This window comes from Centroberyx gerrardi, chromosome 8, assembly GCF_048128805.1.
Source record: "Centroberyx gerrardi isolate f3 chromosome 8, fCenGer3.hap1.cur.20231027, whole genome shotgun sequence".
Classification (NCBI taxonomy): domain Eukaryota; kingdom Metazoa; phylum Chordata; class Actinopteri; order Beryciformes; family Berycidae; genus Centroberyx; species Centroberyx gerrardi.
In genome coordinates this window covers 3560326-3583070 of record NC_136004.1, presented here as the reverse complement: position 1 = coordinate 3583070, position 22745 = coordinate 3560326, and the positions used below count along the sequence as shown (strand labels likewise).

General features: G+C 38.0%; 2 protein-coding genes across 3 annotated transcripts in view; both read right to left on the bottom strand.

Annotated features, from left to right (window-relative positions):
- sdf2l1 (stromal cell-derived factor 2-like 1) overlaps positions 1 to 19855 on the bottom strand; it is a 71244-nt gene extending 51389 nt beyond the window's left edge. The window contains exons 1-3 of one of the 2 annotated variants that reach the window (XR_013505055.1): positions 19622 to 19855; positions 16475 to 16671; positions 14745 to 15095 (exon numbers count right to left, since the gene is read on the bottom strand). Coding sequence is in view for 1 of the 2 variants with exons in the window: in XM_071918011.2 (XP_071774112.1) it covers positions 14817 to 15095; positions 16475 to 16671; positions 19622 to 19799 (654 nt within the window). In the remaining variant the exon portion in view is untranslated. Of the gene's footprint in view, positions 1 to 12075; positions 15096 to 16474; positions 16672 to 19621 lie in introns of those variants that run through there. The other variant, XM_071918011.2, reaches the window with a different exon arrangement.
- LOC139926323 (uncharacterized) lies at positions 737 to 13799 on the bottom strand. The gene is made up of 3 exons (XM_071918010.2): positions 13796 to 13799; positions 10434 to 11885; positions 737 to 873 (listed from the first exon to the last, which is right to left on the bottom strand). Exons 1-3 carry the CDS (start codon positions 13797 to 13799, stop codon positions 737 to 739), a joined length of 1593 nt encoding a protein of 530 aa, XP_071774111.2.
- Positions 19856 to 22745: the final 2890 nt, after the last annotated feature.

Genomic DNA, 22745 nt, shown 5'->3' with positions numbered 1-22745 from the left:
CCGCTGAAAATTGTTGTATTCTTAGTGGTTTGTTAGAGGATTTTTTTTTTTGGTTCTAATAGTGTGAAGAAGACGTTTTCCTCACAACGTCGGCGTGACCAGGAGGACAATGTTCTGCGCAGGTTTGTACACATTTATCTCCTTCACCCTCCTGCTCTCCTCTGTGGTCTCCGGAAGTAAATTTCCCAGCTTAGAAAATCCCAATATCAACACTTTGAAGCTTTGGACCGAACCAACCAGCTACAAAATGAATGAACTACTCATCCCATACAGCTTTGCCGTGGTGTCATTGATTCCCTTCCCCTCATTTTAACAGTGATACTGAATAATTGAATAGAACAGGATAGAATAGTGATTACTTCATCCCTAAAACAAAAACAAAATCACGTCTGATCACCGATACAGGTTGCTAGCCGACTAGCGTTGCTTCACTCTCGTCTAGCTACCAACCATGCGCAACTTTGGAGCGGGTAATGTTGCTATGGTAACAGCAATGTCTCCAATTGGCGGGAACTCGCTAAAGCTAAAGCTGGGTAGTTTAGAATTTCACAAGGATGTCAGAAATTAAAGCATGATTTCTTAACAACTGAACTGAAATCCGATTGACTGATGGTTTCTACAGGAACATACAGTATATAGTCTTTAACAATCTGATCGCTCATGGTAAGTCTGTCTTTTACCATTAAAACGTTATGGCTAATAATTAAATTCCCTATGGGGAAAATGAATGGGAACTTTACTTCCGGAATCTCTTAAGATCACCATTAGCTGATGCCCCAGCCACCCCTAGTCTTCCTGGGGTTTTGTAGTTCTTCATCTCCTTCCTCCTCCTCCTCTTCTTGTCCTCCATGGTCTCAGATTCAGATACTCCCGCTTTGAGAAGAAGAGCGTTGCGTCCGCATTGCCTTGCAGACGAGACCCTATCAATATTGCCTCTGCTTTCACGAGTGTTAACGGAGTAGTGCAATATTGCTTATAGGGTCTTGACTCTGAGGGATGATCATCTTCTTCTGGTTTATACAGCTGTTGTCAACACAGTCATTGTTCTGCTCTGCTGGTAGGCAGCCCGGTCTCGCAAAATTTTGTTGAAATGAGCAAAATGTCTTAAAATGCAAATAATGAGCTTCATACACTTACAGTGAGAGAAATCTGTTTCCCCACCGTGAAGGATTGCACGACTAGAAACAGGCAGTAGTGACATTGACATAGCGAGGTGGAATGTAAGGGTGCGGAGGTCGGGGGGGACGGATACATTTACCTTCAACTACAGTGACCCGGGTTCAATCCCCAACTCATGACAAGTTTTCTACTGGGAGTGAAGTTTGCATGTTCCGCAAGAGTTTTTCTTATTTGACCATGAGCAGGTTAAAACTGAACCCTAGCCGAAGTTGTTTTACTTGCCTAAACTGTTTGCTAACCTTTTCTGATGACAAACAGGTGAAAATGGCGTGTCCATTTAATACTATAGAGCTGGCTAGTCACATGGTAATACCGACGTCATCGAGGGTCAGGAAGTGGTTTGGCCATTCTTTTGTAGTACCCAGATTTCAATATAGCTGGGTTTCATACGGTTCTGCTCATTCGTCGATCAGCAAATATACAGTGCAAGAGCAATGGATAACTTTGAATTAGCATTTTGAAATTTGAGCGGGAAAAAAAACATTGATACAAGACTGTGTACATAACAGCCTTAGCTCGCTAAATGACCACAATTTCCGTCATGCTTTACGCCACAGCGCAGTTTTTGATTGACCGTAATAGCATATAAGAGTGTTAAGAGCTCTTCTGATCGTGTGATTGGTCGGGAGTTGGCAGGGCTTATGGGTATTGTAGTAGTAGTCATGGAAACGCATGTGTCTGACTACTACTACAATACCCATAAGCGATGAATCTTTCAACACAGAGGTTGAAACATTCACAATCATTGATGATGGCAATCACATAATGGAGCCTTGCTTCACCCCGTAGAAGATCATAAGCCTACTTGATACAGATCAGCTGTAATCAACAATAGAATGAAGCTAACATGGGGAAAATCATTTGTTGAACCGCGGTACCATGTGACCAGCCAGCTCTATTGTCACATAATCCTTTCATGGTGGAGGAACGTAATCTTCACATAATTGGTGTCCACAACACGTAATCTGTGTTTCAGAGTTTGTGCTCATTTCACAAAATTTTGTGCGGCTGTGTTGCTAGTTCATATTGCTGGTTGCAGATGTTGCTCATGTTAATTAGGTTAAAAACTGCATGTGTCCTACCTTTTGTTGTAGCTGTTGTGACATCAGAAATGCTGAAAATTGTAAAAGAATGACGGTGGTAGATTATTACCCAAATGTATTGATTAGATTGACTTGTTAGCAAAGCTGCTTCATCGGCCTGTGAAATGTATGTGAATATTGTTTGGTCTGTATTTAATAACATTCTAATGTAAGGAACAAATGAGATTGCTAGTGAAGGTTATTTAACCCTCCGGGGTCGAAAAGCATTTTTGCCATTTTGCTATATAGTATATTGAAACTGGTATTTGTTTAACACTTAAAAACTATTGTTACCTTCAAATGACTGTATAGCTGCCCAGAGGCTGTAAAGACAAAAAAAGAGACCAAACGGATTTAGGAATTCACAGAAATTTATTGCAAATACACCCAAAGAGACCGTTTTTGAGGGGTTTTTTCTCATACGAACAAAACATTATCAGAAAAATATGATCAGAGATGTTTATTATTGTGTAACTGCAGCTCCAGCGGGTTAATGTTACCTGCTGTTGATTTCTAGAAATATCCCATGACTGAGTGAAGAACAATTCAAATAGATTCAGAATCAGTGACTGATTCACACAATTCTTTTTTTCACACAATCAAGGAAACAGTGCTGTTGCTGTGCTTTTCCTAATCCCTGAAATAGACAATAAAATATATTAAAATGGTGTTTTGAAGGAAATACGCATCAATAGCATGACCTGTTACAAGTTTTTAAATGGTTTTAACTGATGTTCAGAGTAACGTAAATGACAAGGCCTTTATGAATGGCTTATAAATGTTTACAGACTGGTTTATAGTGGTAACATTTTAGTTTAAGAATCCGTTGTAGTGGATTTCTCTGATGCTTTCTCATTAAAAACTATTGAAGCTGTGAAAGGCCCTTGATGGAGGTAAAAGTGAATGTCATTGTGTCAGAACATTATCAGGGTGTGATGTTAAAATTGTGATTAAACCCTGTTTCATGTTCTTAAGTTTTTTGAGATACTGTGGTTGTTTAACCACTGGAATCACTGTAAAACTCAAAATTTAGTTGAAATCTTAGAAAGACCTGAGATCATATAAGAATTGCGGATTGGTTTTTAACGCACAAACTGCGATTTTGGGCGACTCTCACTGCCATTTGTGTAACTGAAAATAAAGATTTGGATCAGACTTCTTATCACATTGAATGCATCCCCCATTCCATGGAACAAAAGAAAAATCCCCAAAAGAAGCCCTGATAGTTGCAGTTGACTTCACTTTCAATGATAAATGTCTAATAAAGATAAACAAATTGATCTGATTTCCCATGCAGTCTGTCTGATATATCACACGAGGTAAAATAGCGTTTTTGTTTTATTCATTGCTTTATTTTGCCTCTAAAACCTAGAATCCGTTGAAATTCAGCACACTGACACGCAGAATTGAATATTCTCTGATTCACCAAACACCAAAATGAGTACAAATAGAACTTGTGCGTTGATTTAGCCTTGAAAACATTGAAGGACTGGTGTTTCCATGCTGTTTGAATAGCAAAATCCTGTTCAGGTTGTGGTTTCTTACCTGGGAGGATGACTTGGATGCTCTCTGCTTGACACTCTTTCCCTGTTGCACTACTGTGGGAGCTGCAGCAAGCAGTGCAATAATGAAAGGGCATCGGTCAGCTGGGCCTACCCACCCCACCCTCTCCCCTCCCGCACCCCCCCACCCCCACCCCCACCCTCATCCCCCTGCCCTGCCCTGCCTCCGGGCAAGGCAGCGCAAAAACGACAGAAAACTCACCCTTCACCTTTTTTAAGTCTTGTCACCAGGATGAACGCTTCAATAAAGTCCACGTTTTCAAGAAGAAGCTGCATTTTGTCTTTTATTTAGAGCTTGGGATCCAATGATGACGTTGATATATGAGTTTGGATAGAGTGGTGCATGGCAGATTAATGCCACCGATGAAGCTTCCTATGGGTTGGAGCCATTAGAAGGTAGCAGTAGGCGGAGCAGGAAACATGTTCAGACCTACAATAAAAGCCCCTGATAAGATACAATGAAACTTTATTGATGCCCGAGTGGAAACAGAAAAGTTCAATAGAATATAAATAAGAACAGAAGTAGAGAGAAGTACAATGTGTGAATGGGAAGAATGTGGATTACAGCAGAATAACAGCAGTTGGTCTTAGGCAAAATGAAATGAGTGCAGAATATTTAAAATATGAAAATACATTGAAAATATACCAAAATGCTGCCACTAAAGAAAGATTTCAACAATAAAGAGTGTAATAAATTTAAGTGTATGTGTTATAAGTATGTGTTTGCATGTTTATAGATTTGTTTTTGCTTGAAGGAATGATGGGAAATGAAACATGATTTCCAAAACAGGATAATAAGGGATAATAAAGTGTAAATGTAACATCAGAAATATTAAGTATAAAGACAGAGAATTAGTATTCCATGTGTTGGCGTATTTCTGTTACATTTCAATATATTGAAATTACACCAAAAAAAAAAAAGGGCAATTCTTCCATTTAAAAGTGCACCATGGTCATATCCAGATTACCCCACTAGGGGCAAACATGTTATATACCCGCTTCCCCACCTCCCCCACCCCCTCACACAGTCACACACACACACACATATCAGCAGTCACCATTCAACCCTGTACATGGTGTATCTGCCTGCCAAACACCCATCCACTTACAGTCCTACCCCACCACCATCCATACTAAAAAAAAAAAAGCTCTATGTACATCTATTGAAAATAGACAAGATATCACGCAAATTTGTAGTGCAAGAGAGTGCAAATCTACAATAAATTGACTCATTTATCTATTTCCGGGGGCCCTGGGTGACCTGGGGCCTCAGATCCAACCCACCTAAAGTCACTTTACCCACTTTTTTATTTGCAAAATAGACTTTATCACCTTTTCAGGGGATGTAACTCTTTAGGATAGGGCATTCAGAATATACATCCTATTAAACAGCATCATATCGGTAAATATTGAAATTCCCTGTGGATGCACAAGGCTTTTTAAATATCCTAGATACATCGCATGTTATTTATTTAATCAGGATCAGGGATGTAGCGGAGGGTAAAGCCACCTAAGACTCACGTTTACCAACTTTGTAGCCAAATCATGAAATTCACAGTTTGCATCAAATTAAGTAGGCCTAGTATCAAGTTATGAGGATGCGCTCTTTTAAGAGAAAAAAAAACAGGAATGAATGCTTTTCTGAAACTATAACTTATTTTTGCTTGTTTGTGGTTGTTTGCCGTATACTGGAGGTTACAGTTTACCCTCCTTTTGATTTCCCACCACATCATATACTACAGTATAAAACAACAATATTAGAGCAGGTTTAACTGTGAGAATTCACTGCAAAAAGATCCAGCAGTCTATCAGTTGGCTGTCTGAAAGTATTCTATATATCTATATATATAGAAATAGAACATTAGAAACATAAAAAACATATAGAGGCAGGTTAAAAGAAACACTGACACTTCCTAGTCAGAGGTGGGTGGTCACATTTACATTTCCTCTGCTCTCCCTCAGCTTCATGCATGGTGAGCTTGGGAACACCCCCCCCACACACACATGCACACACACACACACACACACACACAAACTAGGCAAACCACCACCAATATAATCCAAATAATCAATTACATTCTCAGAAAAAACATTAGTTTATGCTTTATTTATCGTTTATTTTCATGCAGCCTACACCAGTTTAATACTGTTTACTATGATGTACACTATGTATTTGCATACAAAAGATTTATATCAGTCAACTCTATTCTGAAAATAAATAAGTGTGTAAACATTTTTTTTAGGTGGGTTTACCTTCTAATTGTATTCCTGCCTTCAAATAGTTCAAATAGGTGGAAAGGCTGCAAAAGAAAATGCCAATAGTCTCTCTCTCTCTCCCTCTCTCTCTGTGTGTATGTGTCTGTGTGTGTCTGTGTGTGTGTGTGTGTGTGTGTGTGTGTGTGTGTGTGTGTGTTGGACTCTTACCTATAAAGGCTTACCGCTAAATAAAATGTACGAGCCCTCAGCCTGACAAAGTAGCCAATGTGGTTAAACTGCACCGAGAAAAGGCTTCTGGATCAACGGTAGAAACCCTTCTCACCACGTATAGGAATAAGACAGAGGCGTATGAATAGGTGAAGGCGTGGGAAATCATTTCTCAGCGTCTATCTGATAGGATGAACACGCAGATTTTTAGTTTCGGCATTAAATGAATTGAATCGGCCTATATATAAAAAATAGACAAAATATTTGCCTGGTAAAAATCCAAATTTCTTGATAGGAACAGACTAACTGCGTCCTTCAGTCAAGTTAAATATAAATGGAAACAATCACAGTAATTTGGTAGTGATTGGTAGTTATTATTAGTCCTGATAAACACTAATTAATCACGCATATCACGCATAAGCACAGCCGTACATATTACATAAAGGTATATAAACAGCCTTATACATTTCCTATAGTCCTATCATCTGACAGCTCTTATTAAAGTGCCATTCAAATCCAGAACTTGACTGTGACTCAGTAAAAACCCACTTCTTCCTATAGCCGCATTTTAACCTTTAATATCCACTGATGAATGAATGCACGCACCTTTAAGTTGCAGCCGACAGAGATGCGGGATGCAGAAGAAAATAATGGTGATGGTGATGGTGATGATGGCGATGATGATGATGATAATGAGCGTCCTCCCTGGTCCATGCGTCGCTGTCGGTCGTTTTCCTGGTGTTTTGTCGCCACCTGCTGGATGGATGGAGCCAGCAGCAGCAGCCAGCAGCCATAAGAGATGTTGGGGTTTTGCTGTTCAACCCTTTTCTGATAGGATTTCTGCGGAAGAGGATTAGGGCCACATGTGAAAAATTGATTTGAGTTCTGAGATTAAAGTCACACTTCTGTGGAAAAAGTCAGAATTCTGAGATTAAAGTCAGAAGTCTTTGAAAAAAGTCAGAATTCTGAGTTTAAAGTCAGAATTCTGAATTTATTCAGGATCATCTTGATCCTACTGGAAGGATGGATTCATGCTGGATTTAGGGACAAAGGGGTAGTTGTGGTATAACATGAGAACGTGTGGAAAATACTATGTAGATATCTTGGATATAGATTAAAAATAGTATCACAAAAATAATGTATCTAAGGTTTATATTAAATGAAGAAAACCGTCAAAGCAAAGTCTCATACCAGCTGCTTATTTTTAAATGAATTTTTTGCAGAGAAATAGGAAGTTTGGATTTGAATTATTTTTGCCATCCAGTGAGACCTTTGTCTTTAAATTCTTATGAATTGTATAGCCTACTTATGCAGATTAGTGAATACCACGTGTCATATATTCATTCATGTCTTTTTGACCTAACAACATGTAACATTATTTCTCCAACAAATGGACAGACAAAGGTCTGTTTAAAGACTGGCAGTCTGGATTTTGTAGTCTCGATCTTGTGGTATCTATCTGATAAAAGTGACTCAAAATCAGCAAGATCAGTCTGGTCTTGGACTGCGTAAAAAGGGGATAAGAAAAACAATTCTGATGCAGATTAAAACTTTTGAAAATCTTTTTTTATTGGGATCAGAATCATCCGGATAATCAAATCCTTTTTTTTTGCATGATCAGAATGATTTCACTGATTTTGAGTCCATTTTTCAAAACATGATCAGAGTGCATAATTCTGATCCAGATATCACAAGATCAAGATTTCAAAATCCGGATTTGCAGTGTTTTAAATGTCCTCTATCTTGCCATCTGTTGGACAAATAATGTTACAGCATGTTTGGTCAAAAAAGACATGAGTGAACTACATGTAAATAGTGACTTCTCTGAGGAGGATAGAACAGTGTTGAACAGTAATGTGCATTTTTTTTAATGTTTTATTAAGATACAAATTGGCAATTGATGTGAGAATTTGTCTTGGAGATTTTATTGACTTAATGAAACGCAAATACGAAATACTACCCAGTGTTTATGAACAGTTTCAGGGCACATAGGCTGATTTTCCCCAAATCCTCAGTACAATTCCTTGAAAAATAAGACCTACCATTTTTGTAAATCAACCCCAAATCCACATTTCCAGTGGGATTATTGGATTATTATTATCTTGATTTTTGGAATCAAAACTATCCTAACTATCCTTGAGTTTTGAAAAACGCAGAAGCAACATTTAAGCTTGAGTAAAGCCCCTAATCTTATAGATATAGATATAGAATTTCCTTTATCAATTTTGAAATACCCAAATTTGAGGTTTAATCCAGTCTAATTACTGTTATCCTATCAGATCAATTTTGAAAACCTGGGCCCTGGTGATGAGGAGGCCTATCTAATATTGAGTACAGATCCACTAAAAGGTTTGGACTCTACACATGATGTGCAAAATGTATCTATTCACATTAGTAGGTTTACAGAGGGCCATACGTGTAGAAGATGTCTATGTGTGTAGATGTGCATTGTAAAAATTGTACACCTATCAAATATATTAAAATTACAGTTGTAGATAACATGTATGGAACATGCACATTTGCATGTTCACCTTATCAAAAACTCCAGATGGAGCAACTATGTACAGAAAAATGACCATATGCATTATTGTCTGTTGTCATTATAAGAACATATTTATAAGATGGAAGTAGCATATGTAGCCTAAGGAAAGTGTATATAGATATATACTGATTCATATGAATATAGCCTTTAGACAGGTATGGGTTAGCTATGGGTTAAAGTGGACTTTCTCAAGATAGTAGACATCCTTAAAGTTTCCCCTCCAACCTTTTGACTGAACCCAATCTGTAGAAAAAAAAACCACAAAAGCACCACAAGGGGCAGCTGAAATTTGAATCAAATATTTCACCTGTAACTATAATTTGACTGTATCAACTTGCTGAAAAGAGCGATACTTGTGAATAAAAAAAATGCGGTATATTTGGCCCAAGTGTATAACCCAGGCAGAGGGATTATGGTCTCTTGAAATTGATGATAAAACCAACTTTAGACAGATTCTCTGGCCAAGCAGTTCATTTTTCTCAGGAGACTGACATTTCCAGGATTGTTTTTTCACAAGCTAAAACTAAGTGAGTGAGTAGATCTAGATTTTACCCAGCTGTTACACCTACAAGCTCAATTCAGTTTCACTCGGGTTCAATTCAACTCACAGCCAGAAGGTTGCAGGTTTGATTTCTTGTCCTTTCTGTGTGGAGTTTGCATCGTCTCCCCTTGTTCTCCTGGGTTTCCTCCCATAGTCAGATGGAGACTCTAAATTGTCCATAGGTATGGAATTTAAATTTTCAACAAATGTTTTTCTGATTTCTCCATGACCAAAACCTTAACCCTAACCTAGTTTTCCTTGCCTAACCTTAACTGTCAGCGAACCTTTTCACGTTGATGAACACGTGAAAATGGCATGTCCAATCCTGCTATTGTCACATAATCCACATAAGGGGTGAAATTTTCACATTATTCGTATCCACAATACATAATTTGTGTTTCTGAGTTTGTGCTCATTTCACAAAAGTTATGAGACTGTGTTGTTTTCCTTCTATTTGTCTTGACCTTTAGCAGTCTGTAGCTCAAGCTCTATGCAGCTTTCCTTGCAGCATTTTTTCTGAAAAAATTGGTCCAGTTGAGGCAATTCACTTCAGTGATTTTACTGGCCACCTTTACTACCTTTACAACCTTTATTACTTTTACTACCTTTACTACCTTTACCATTACAACCTTTATTACCTTTACTACCTTTACTACCTTTACTACCTTTACTACCTTTACCATTACAACCTTTATTACCTTTACTACCTTTACTACCTTTACTACCTTTACTACCTTTACCATTACAACCTTTATTACCTTTACTACCTTTACTACCTTTACTACCTTTACCATTACAACCTTTATTACCTTTACTACCTTTACTACCTTTACCATTACAACCTTTATTACCTTTACTACCTTTACTACCTTTACTACCTTTACCATTACAACCTTTATTACCTTTACTACCTTTACCATTACAACCTTTATTACCTTTACTACCTTTACTTTTACAACCTTTACAAACTTTACTACCTTTTCTACCTTTACAACATTTACTATTTTTACAAACTTTACAACCTTTACAAACTTTACTACCTTTTCTACCTTTACAACATTTACTATTTTTACAAACTTTACAACCTTTACAACATTTACTACCTTTACTTCCTTTACTTCCTTTACTACCTTTACTGCCTTTACAACCTTTACTACCTTTACTACCTTTACTTCCTTTACTACCTTTACTGCCTTTACAACCTTTACTACCTTTACTACCTTTACTTCCTTTACTACCTTTACTGCCTTTACAACCTTTACTACCTTTACTTCCTTTACTACCTTTACTGCCTTTACAACCTTTACTACCTTTACTACCTTTACTTCCTTTACTACCTTTACTGCCTTTACAACTTTTACTACCTTTACTACCTTTACTTCCTTTACTACCTTTACTGCCTTTACAACCTTTACTACCTTTACTACCTTTACAACCTTTACTACCTTTACTTCCTTTACAACCTTTACTTCCTTTACTACCTTTACTGCCTTTACAACCTTTACTTCCTTTACTTCCTTTACTTCCTTTACAACCTTTACTACCTTTATTTCCTTTACTTCCTTTACTTCCTTTACTTCCTTTATTTCCTTTACTACCTTTACTACCTTTACTGCCTTTACTTCCTTTACTGCCTCTACAACCTTTACTACCTTTACTACCTTTACTTCCTTTACTACCTTTACTGCCTTTACAACCTTTACTACCTTTACAACCTTTACTACCTTTACTTCCTTTACAACCTTTACTTCCTTTACTACCTTTACTGCCTTTACAACCTTTACTTCCTTTACAACCTTTATTTCCTTTACTTCCTTTACTGCCTTTACTGCCTTTACAACCTTTACTTCCTTTACTGCCTTTACTGCCTTTACAACCTTTACTACCTTTACTTCCTTTACTTCCTTTACAACCTTTACTACCTTTACTTCCTTTACTTCCTTTACTACCTTTACTGCCTTTACAACCTTTACTTCCTTTACTTCCTTTACTGCCTTTACAACCTTTACTTCCTTTATTTCCTTTACTACCTTTACAACCTTTACTACCTTTACTTCCTTTACAACCTTTACTTCCTTTACTGCCTTTACAACCTTTACTACCTTTACTTCCTTTACTACCTTTACTGCCTTTACCTTTACTACCTTTACAACCTTTACTACCTTTACTTCCTTTACAACCTTTACTTCCTTTACTACCTTTACTGCCTTTACAACCTTTACTTCCTTTACTGCCTTTACAACCTTTACTACCTTTATTTCCTTTACTTCCTTTACTTCGTTTACTGCCTTTACAACCTTTACTTCCTTTACTGCCTTTACAACCTTTACTACCTTTACTTCCTTTACTTCCTTTACAACCTTTACTACCTTTACTTCCTTTACTACCTTTACTGCCTTTACAACCTTTACTTCCTTTACTTCCTTTACTGCCTTTACAACCTTTACTACCTTTACTTCCTTTACTTCCTTTACAACCTTTACTACCTTTACTTCCTTTACTACCTTTACTGCCTTTACAACCTTTACTTCCTTTACTTCCTTTACTGTAGACAGCTTGTTTTTGTTTGTGATGGACAGGTTACTAAACCATGCAGAAATGTAGAAGTTATAAAACAGAACAATCAGTGATCTGCAGACATGAACTGAATTTAGCTTCCTCAAAAAAAAAAAACACTTAGGCTACTATTTTAATTGGTTGTTATTTTGCAGGACTTTTGGCAACATAAAACAGATTGGGGTTAAATTGATATATGGGGGCGATTTTGGCTTTTATTAAGTATCAGATATCAGCGAATGTGTCATCCACCTCTGATATGATGGAAGTTCCTCCCTGATTACAGCTACAGAAAAGCACTTTCAGAAAACAGACATTTGATTTTCTTTACACATTTACTTAATCCATTGAATTGCTCAGTAATGTTTATTGTAAATTAATTCTTCATTTCAAGGCAGTAATGTGTCCCAGGAAATAGGTGTGGTGGGTCAGCCTGCCTTAAAGAGCTGCTAACCCTAAGAGAATTTCATTAGTCTGGGTTTCAGTACCAACTTATCTCTTTATACTTAAAATGCATTGCTTTCTGTGCACCAGAGGATTTTTCCCAGGAAAGAGCTACCAGACACCGGGTGTTTAGAACAGCAAATGTAAAAGCTTTCATGAGCTGGATATTGGTTGAATAACTATTGTGTTACATCAGCAATACAGAGTAAAACAGACATTGTCTTATATAAAAATTTTGTGGATTATTACTTTAATGTTTGAAAATTCAGTTCCACAAGAGGAATATGAATCACTGGGCATCTTTTCCATCCAGGCATTTCATGAGTGTGAAAGTCAAGCATTCAAATAGGTATAAATAAGAGATCATAAAACAAAGGAAAATCATGTGGCAAGTAATTGTATACCAAATCAGAAAACTTTGAGAAATTTTCAACTCACTCAAAACACTGAGTGGGTTTGTTTGAACATGAAGGTTTCAGTCATGTTCATTATGTGCAAGTATTCTGCACCGGAATCCACTGTACTGAATGTGACTTCAACTGAGAAATTGTGAGTTCACTGGAGTAAAATCAAGAGTCGTCTGCAAAGAATTTTACAATGACCAGACCAATTAAGGGAAGTCAATATCGCATTAAAAGGACATTAGGTATGTAGGCATAGAAACATTTTGACCTCATGGCTGTCATTTAGGACATACATTTTTTTCCCCATCTATTAATATATGACCAATGAATAAATAGCTCACTAGTCACAATAAAAAAAAATGTTCAACCAAATGTACAGCAATAAAACACAAATGTCTAGCAAGGAAATAGGCAAGAGTAAAATACAGTAAAAATGAATCATTTTAAAAATATGTACTCATCTTCCCTTACACATAAACATATCTCCATGACATGAGTAGAAATGTATTTGTCACACAAAGGGAGAACAAGTACAGAAGTAGAAAAACTCTAAGATGGGAGTGGTATTGAGGGGAAATATATCAGGTGTTACCATAGTCTGTATTAGTCTTTATTTTAGTTGTTTTGGTGGATGTTGAAGAGAATAAATCAATGTAAATGTGAATGTATGTTGTAAGCCAAGGCTGGGTGACCTTTTTAGACACGGCATCTACTTTTGTCTCGACTTTTGTCTCCGAGGCAATCTACCAGTAAAAATCGTGTGGATTCAGCAAAAATCGTGGTCATTCAAAACCAGAATTATACATGTAAAGAATTGCATTTCAACCCAGCTTCACAGCTGCTCATGGGTTGGGAGGAACAGAATCAATCCAGGTCCAGATACAACATAGTAAAATACATACTTTCTTGACACTAGAAGAACATTTTTTCTCCCTTGTTTTCAAAATCAACTGATGGACTGGCAGGCGAGCTGCAATGTACTGGCAGAACTCAAACCTCAGGTCATTTCCTGCAGTCTTGCACTCTTCCCCCCTTAGAGGTGACCAAAAAGGAATTCTGACCCATTTAGGCGACATTAGCTCAACCCACATGAATACAGACCCTACATATAAATATTTCCTAGTGCCTTTCCTTGAGTTTCCACACTCTTTTTTGGCTGCAATAGCAACTTTGGTGCTTAGTTTGTAAATTCGCCCCAAGCGTAGATATTACATGGGCAGTAAGAATTTTCCAGCCCATACAAAAACCATCCACTAGTTTCAAGACCCCTACACACCTACCTACTGGCATTTTCAACTGCTCAACGATGGGAGATGGTGCTATGAGCGAGCGACCAGCGTCACAACACATTTCAGCTATGAAGGCTTAAAAGCCTTGTTCTCAAGCCCAAAAAAGCAAATGACAAAGCAGTTTTATTGTTACAGTATTTTGCATGGTGATATATCACCTCTTCGCTAGACGTCTCTGTTGGATCTCTACTCTGGTTAGCTAGCTTACTCCTCTTTGTTGTGAAAATGTCACTTTGTTGTTTATGTCAATTACAGGCCACCGTAGCTGAAGTGGGTGGAGACTTGTGCAGGAGGAGATAAGTTCTATCCATGTTGTTACAATTCCTACTGGTTGCCGATAGAGTTCCTAGATTATTTAATGCCCCTTTAAGCTTTGAGTGCAAAGGTGATATAAATTCAGTAGTCAAGAGTTTTACTTTCAGTCACTAGCATTCCTCAGGAATTTGAGACTATATAGATGGAGCTGGCATGAGGATTTTCCCTGAAAAGTATTTTTCCCTTCTGAAACCAAATTCTCTAAGGAGGAAATCAATAGAATATAGGTCTTATGGCTATGCTACACATCACTAATCTTCTGTAAATTGTCAGTAAAAGAAAAACCATTATCCCCCTCATCTCAGACTACCCAAATGCTAACGCTTCACAAAGTGATGAGCCATCGGTCAATATCCAACATCATTCACACAGCATGTCATCTCATCCAGGAGAGCTGCAAAAAAACACACACCGCAGCAAGAAACCAGAGTCTGTCCACACATACACCCACGACTTGTGTCTCCAAATGATGACGTCATCAGAGCTCGTCGTGGCGTAACGGCTCCAGGCTGGGCTGGATGAAGACGCCCTCCATGGCGCGCCACCAGTTGTGCTGGTTGGGCGAGCTCATGCCGTGCACCTCGCGCTGGCCGCGGATGGGGTGGCCGTACTGCTCGCCCGTCACGCTCAGGAAGACGTCGGTGCCCACGTGTTTGAAGCGCACGGTATCGTCGCGCTCCCAGTGGACGCTGTCGCACTGCACCGTCCACACGTCCAGGTCGTCGCCCTCGCCGTTCTCTCCGAAGGCGCTGACCTCCTGCAGACCGCGCAGAGCGGTGGAGGGAAAGAGAAACACAAGCTCACTCACTGATGTAATGTGGCCTCTGGCGGCCATTTTGGACGTCCACAGCCTGGGCAATAGTAGATGACTGCATTGCTTGACTTTCCACAGAATTTATTAGATGTGATTAATTTCCGTGTTGTTTTTGACTGGGAACTGATCATTTCATCACTGACCTATCTGATTGATTTTGTGTTTTGTGTTTTTGTGTTTTGTAATGTCAGCTTGTTAGCTAGCAAACCATAGTATCTCGTCAGCTAACAATCACTGTCTTGTTGTAAATACATCTGATTTGCACTAGCACTAGTAGTGGCTAGTAGTCACATGTTAACATTAACATCAGTTTCTGCTAAATGAGCCTGCTGGCTAGTTAGCTAGCTAACAGTTTGTTCAGGTTAAAGGGTAACTTCGGTATTTTTCAACCTGGACCCTATTTTCCCATCTTTTTGTGTCTAAGTGACTAAAGGGGACAACAATTTTTGAAATTGGTCCAGTATTGAGCGAGATTGCATCGCCGGCGGCCGCAAAACGAGTTGCAATGTAATCCGACGGGGCAAATGTGAACCGTCAATGTACGTCCACTAAAAGTGCTTGTTTTTGCCACTGACAGGCTCAGATTGTTATTATAAGTGTCTGACAACATTATGGAAAGGACCCTACAGAGAAATGAAACGTTTCTCTTTACCTTTCGCTTGATCCGGTCTGTGTGTAACTTCCTGCAACAACTCAACTCTCGCGAGACTTGAGTGAGACTTGGTTACACACAGACCGGATCAAGCGAAAGGTAAAGAGAAACGTTTCATTTCTCTGTAGGGTCCTTTCCATAATGTTGTCAGACACTTATAATAACAATCTGAGCCTGTCAGTGGCAAAAACAAGCACTTTTAGTGGACGTACATTGACGGTTCACATTTGCCCCGTCGGATTACATTGCAACTCGTTTTGCGGCCGCCGGCGATGCAATCTCGCTCAATACTGGACCAATTTCAAAAATTGTTGTCCCCTTTAGTCACTTAGACACAAAAAGATGGGAAAATAGGGTCCAGGTTGAAAAATACCGAAGTTACCCTTTAACTGAGCTGACTCTTCTCAAGCTACAACTCAGAGTGTTTTGGAGTAGAGATTAGGGCTAAAGACAAGACAGTTTACTGTGTCACAGTAACATTTGGAAACAAATCCACCTTAGTAGACTATTCACTTTTACTTAGAATGTCACTGAACACCACAACAATCTTTTTCAGGTGTCTCTCTTTTTCTTGGTTGTTACATATTTAGACACTATTTGTGTACAGACAATTCTCCAATGGACCTGTGTGTGTGTGTGTGTGTGTACATCCACACAGCTACTGTCTCACCTGGTTATTAGACAGAGGTGAGCTGAAGTGGTGTGTATGGAGGTTTCGGCCGGTCTTCATGTGTGTGATGCGGATGGCTTGCCCACACTTGATGGCTACCCCACGCTTGCAAGGACCGCTGGGCTTCCCACGAATCCGCCAGTAACTGTTGGCATCGTCTGCATTCTCCACACCGGTTACAGACTGCTGTCCACTACCTACAGATAGATACATAACAGACATGTCTGAGGAAACACTCTTACCTCTCTTCTCTTTGTTTTGAATGTCAGACAGGAAGGACTAAAAGGAATACATCAAGTTTTTGGTAGATTGTTCCATATACGTTAAGTGATGAGAACATAGACACCAAAATCATCCATATGTCCCTGGTAGATCATTGATTCCAGTGCTCCATGCTAACACTTTAGCATACACTATGCTGAGTGATAGTACGCCACTAGCATCATATCAAAAGTGAGAAAATTATAACTTGTAGTAGCTCTAAAACTAAATGGTAAGTAATTTGAAATGATATTCAGCTAATCCTGGCAGCTTTGTGTAGGAGATTGGCAAAATCTACAGGAAATATGATATAAAAATTAGGTAGTGTTTTGAAATAGCAGCTCTAACGGCTCTAAACGGCTCTCCACGGCTCTCCACATTTCCATAGGAAATGATGGTGGTGGGCAATATACAGCTATAAAGCACCTGAAATAGTTCCAGAAATAAACCTGGCAACAACAGCTGTATTGAGTTAATGGTATTTCACTTTTTAAATTTATGAATATACAGGCCATTTAATAAAAAACTCTAACATCTTTTTATTGCTCTAAGGTTGGTGTTCTTACTTTGGATAATGCTAGTGACCTACTACCACTCAACATAGTGTATGCTAAAGTATTAGCATGTTAGCATACCAAGGACACATGGATGATTTTGGTGTTCTCATCACTTCATGGCTAAGTTGACCAGGACAGTCTTCCAAAAACTTGATGTATTCCTTTAAAAGATGAAGACCTTGGTGTGTAGTTCACCTTGTAAAAAATAGTGATTCATACATTTGCTTAATATCATAAAGAAGAAGAAAAAAAAAAAAAACACATGGCAGTTTTCAGTAGCAGGGCTAAGTCATTTCTCTGTGTTTAAGAGGCACAACGCCTCACTCTCTTGAGAAGACAAATTTGCATAAAGACTGTTTCAGTGTCACTCTCAGGCTATCAGCCTATTTGAATAGACTTCCTGAAACTACAGCCTGTACACTTTTCTTATCACCGCCTTAGGGTTAGCTGCCTGGAATTCGCAATGCAGAACACGTGCATGTGGATGAACAGATTTCCTCCTATACAGCTTTGTTAATTGTGCTGTCTTAATGTTATATTAAGTGAATGGCGGTTAGACATGATGGAGTAAAACATATCAACTAGCAATGGTGGTAAGGCTAACACTTCCCAACAACACGTTTCATTCTGGTCTGCCAGCTGTTCGCCAACTCTGCAGCGCCTAGATGAGGCAGGTGGATAGGAAATGCAGAGCAGCTGCGTCAAGCTGCCACAACCAGCCAGAACAAAACAGGAAGTAAGGCTGTGTTGCCTTCAAAATAAAAGTAATAAAATAAGCCAAAACTGCTTCTCCTCAAAGAGAAATTGGGTCATTGCAGCAGCACTAGTAATAGGACACCTCAAAGAAAAAATAGAATGTAAATAAGAATAGAGCAAAAGAGGGTCACACAAAAACAACTGACAATTTCAAGACTAGAGCATGTTAAGCAGAAATGTATTCACGGAAATATGACCAAAAAAAAAAAGGTATGGATTAAAGCATGAAGAGGGTGTGCAAAATAGTATCAGTAGTAGAACTTATTGTGATAGAAATAAGATAGATAGAAAAAAGTAAATGAAAAACGTACATATAACACAGAAGAAAATGAGAATATGAAGAAACCAACATTAGGATTGACAGCATATATATGTGCACAAATGTGTGTCATATTCACATTAACATCAGAAGGTTTTACATATGTATAGATGGTTGTACAAACTATTGATCTTATCAAGTATATTCATCTTATAATATATTCTTCATTCTAACAGATGTAAATAACATTTACAGAATGTGCTGAACTGCATACATTACAAGCTGTGCACCTAACCAAAAACCCTGTATGGAGTAACTATATGTGCAGAAATATGGCTCTGTGTCTGTGCAAGGCTCATGGGCATTATTGTCTGTTCTCATTACTCAGAAGATATTAAATGGACGTAGCATATATATAGACATTAGTTTTACCTGCTACAGATTATTCATTTAACATATTCTTTATTTTCGCTTTGGTTATGTTCCTCAAAAAACTTTGCAACGGGTTTTATTTTGAAGGTTTTGGCCGGAAGTCCGATTTTGTTTATTCTGGCTTGTTTAACACCGGTGTGAGCTAAAACCAAGCCAAGACCAAAGCCAAGTCAGCCTCAGCCTCTTTTAAAGACCACGGCATTTAATTGTCGACATATAGGCCTACACTGGATGGAGAAATTATGTCTAAGATATCCTAATTTCTAAATAAATGTGTTGATTTTGTGCAATAAATTAATTCATAAATCGACACCGGCAGTGGCGGAGGAGGATGCAAGACCGAGTCGAAATGGGATGCAATTTAGTACATGATAGAGATTAGGTTTTACAAAAATCTGGTTGCTCAGCCCCGATACCTTCGTTCCATCTTGTATGGAGACGATGCTCTCCCATCAAAATACACCGTGGTTAGTAATAGCCACGTTAGTGAGCAGTGAGAATCAGTTGTAAAAGTTGACATTTTATTGAAATAAAGTGCTGCTTGCTGAATCGGCTATATGCCGAATCCACCAGACAACATTATCAATTCATAAGAGTTCTTAGATTTTGTTCTAGGAGGTATGTAAGTTTGCCGACGAGCAAGGCAACATTAAAGTGCCAGACTTTTTAATAGAGTTTGGCGTGACGTTCTCTCAATACAAGAGAACAGCACGTACTCGAGGTTGTAGCTAGCTTGACAGGACCGGCAGGTTTAGCGCTTTATGTCTGGCGGCTATTTACATTACATTTGTGGGTTACCAGATTTAAATGCCACGGGTTGAAAGGCTGAAATTGACTCAGTGCAACAAAGACACGACTTGACTTGATATTGAATGGAGTTACCTGAGCCATATTTGACATCGTGAGAATGAAGGCGGACGTTGTGTCTGGTGTTGAGGAGTTTGACCAGTGAGCCGCAGGTGACATAGTTGAGCTCCGACTCTCTCCCTTCGCAGCTGGACCACAAAAGCAGCAGCAACAGTGATTTGATAAAAACATGGACAGCGTGAATTAACCCCATCGCTCTGTCTCTGTTCTCATTATCCAGTGTGAGAGGATGCGCAGCCAGAAGCCCAGTCACTTTCAAACATTAGAGCTGATTTCAGCCAATCACAGCTTGACAAGTCCTAAAATGCGGAAGGGAATGTCGACATGCTGCTCTATGATTGGTCAAAGTATATGTGCGGTCATAAATAGTGGTAAACCGGAAGCGTAGCATCATTATTATTACCTATTATGTATTAGTAGCCTAGTATTGTTGTTGTTGTTGTTGTTGTTGTTGTTGTTGTTGTTGTTGTTGTTGTGTTTTTTCAGATTATTGTGGAAAAACAAAACACATCACCTGCGTAAATTAAGGTTGATTAAGGATTCTGATTATGGGGGATTCATAGGAAAAGCCTTTTAATCTCTTACCAGAGCATTCAGAGTAGAATAGTTTTAAAAAACAAACTTTTCAAGCAGGTTGGAGGGATTTAATTTTTGTTAAAATGGGTTTATGGTATTTCAACAATTCCTCTAAAATTGTCTGACTTCCACACTTTTGCTTTTTAGCAAAATTATATTTATCCACAACTTTTCTCCTCATAGCCCCAATAGAGTTATTACTATTAATAGGAAATGTATCTTTTATGTGGATTGGTTTAACAGTTGTATTGTGTCACAACAGACTGGCTAATGATGCTGTTAAAAAGCATATTTTTGGTAATCTTTGTTCTCATACTACATTTGATACTGCAGAATGCATAATGAGTTACCTCCTTCTATCCAGCATGTCCAGTGGCACCAAAAGTCAAGAAAAGTCACTTTAAGGTTTTAACTATTATTAGTTAGATATTAACTATGAAGCATCTGATGGTAAATGTATTGTGAGCATGTGCAATTAAGATGTAGAGAGGAATGTTTTCCTTGATATTCTGACACAAAACACAATGTGCAATCAAATGTCAGTTAAATGTTTATAATGTGTATTTAAATGGAATGCAGGTAAGGAAGTTGGCCGACGGGCAAAATGTTGAAGGATCAAGATTATTGTTTAATATTTAGTATTTCAAACGTGTTGAAGGATTAAGATGATCATTTAATATCTAGATATAGTGTTGCCCAACGGTTTACAACTCGACATGTTGTACTTGCACCAGGGTTGGGGGCCTGAGGTTGGAATTGGAATGTGAATGTCCAGGAAGGAAACATAACTTTAATAAACGAACTTTGTTTCGACTCGCTAAACATTATAAATCAAACATTATGAATCAAATAAAAGACAGTTCAACAAATCAAATACATTCAATCATAATGTATGGATTACCATTGCATGTTCTGCATCAAATACCACCTGAAAGGTTCCTTTAACATTTTATGATATTTAGTATTGATAATATATTGATAACACAATGTGTAATCTCAGATATGTGGTAAGAAAAAACAAAAAAACATGGAATTTCACAGAATTTCATTGAATTCAATTCAGCTTCCAATTCCAATTCCACAACACTAGATGGCGATAGTGAGCTGGCATCAGGGTCCTGAGAGTGGTTTTGATGCTAATATTGGGCGCCAAAGTCCCATTTTAAAGCAGGAAAAAATAAATAAATAGTTATACAGTGCTCATTATATAACCCCTAAGTTTAGGAAAATAAAATATTGAAATGAATATATTCTATCCAAATGTGGACAGATCTCCTCTCTAATAGCCTCTTGCTGTGAACACTCTGATTCCATATAGAATATAGCTTACATCTACATATTATTGTATTATTTGACACATAGGCTATATGTTGATATGAAAATGAAGTGACTGAAAAAGCTGAGCCTAGACCTGATGGGTGCTACAAGAATTGAACAGTTATCCAATGAATTAACACGTCCAAACATGATTCAAAGAAGACACGGTTAAAATGATTCATAAAAGTAAATAATAGAAACATTATGGCACACTAACAAAAAAGATCTACAGGGGCAATGGGCAGGGAAAAGAGAAGAGACAGGAGGGTTTTGTTTGGTTTCACTCCCAATTCTGAATAGTGCTGCCTTCAAATACAATCCAAAACATCAAACTTATGAGTTTAGCATAAATGTACGACCCAACAACGTGGTAAATAATAATAATGCTAATAATAATAATAATAATAATAATAATAATAACCTTTATTCATATGGCGCTTTTCAAACAACCATTACAAAGTGCTTCACAAACCAATTAAGATAACTGAATAAATACAATAAAGGAGTAGATATATATATATATATATATATATATATATATATATATATATATATATATATATATATATATATATATATATATATAAAGGAAACAGAGATAAACGAGAACAAAAACTAAAAAAGAAGACTCCTGAGAAACTTTATAATGATCAATAGAATGATGGGAAATTGGGAATTTTCACTAATTCCCAAAATTTACATACAAACTCAGATTCCATGCTTTCCACCCCTTCAGGCATTTTGTATATTAGGCTATAGAAAATTCCTATCCTATATCCCATCATAATGTTTCCCAGTCATATTTACCACATTGCTGGGTCGTTCGTATTTTATTATTATAGCCTATGGTAGGCCTATTGTTGGAATAATTTGTAGTTGTGTTTTTCTATTTTCACTTGTTGCTTAATTGTTTGTCACCTATATGCAGCAATTATTGTGTTGGCCTGATAAATTAATTAAAACATCAATTACATTACTAAAATCAAACAAAGATCCTCCAAGAAAAGACTGTCATTAGAGTCCATTTTGTCGCTATTGCCGACCAACACAGCAGTGGAACGCACGACACGTCCTACTGACGGAGCCTGCGACGTCGGATGCGAGAGGAGACCCTGAAGGCAGCACGAGGCTGGTCGGACTGGCCAGGTGAGTTTCACCTGAGTGGGGATCTGGGATCAGCCTGTTTCCCCCATATCTAACCGCAGTTAACTAGGAGTTCAAATGTTAAACTGACCTGAGATCAGTC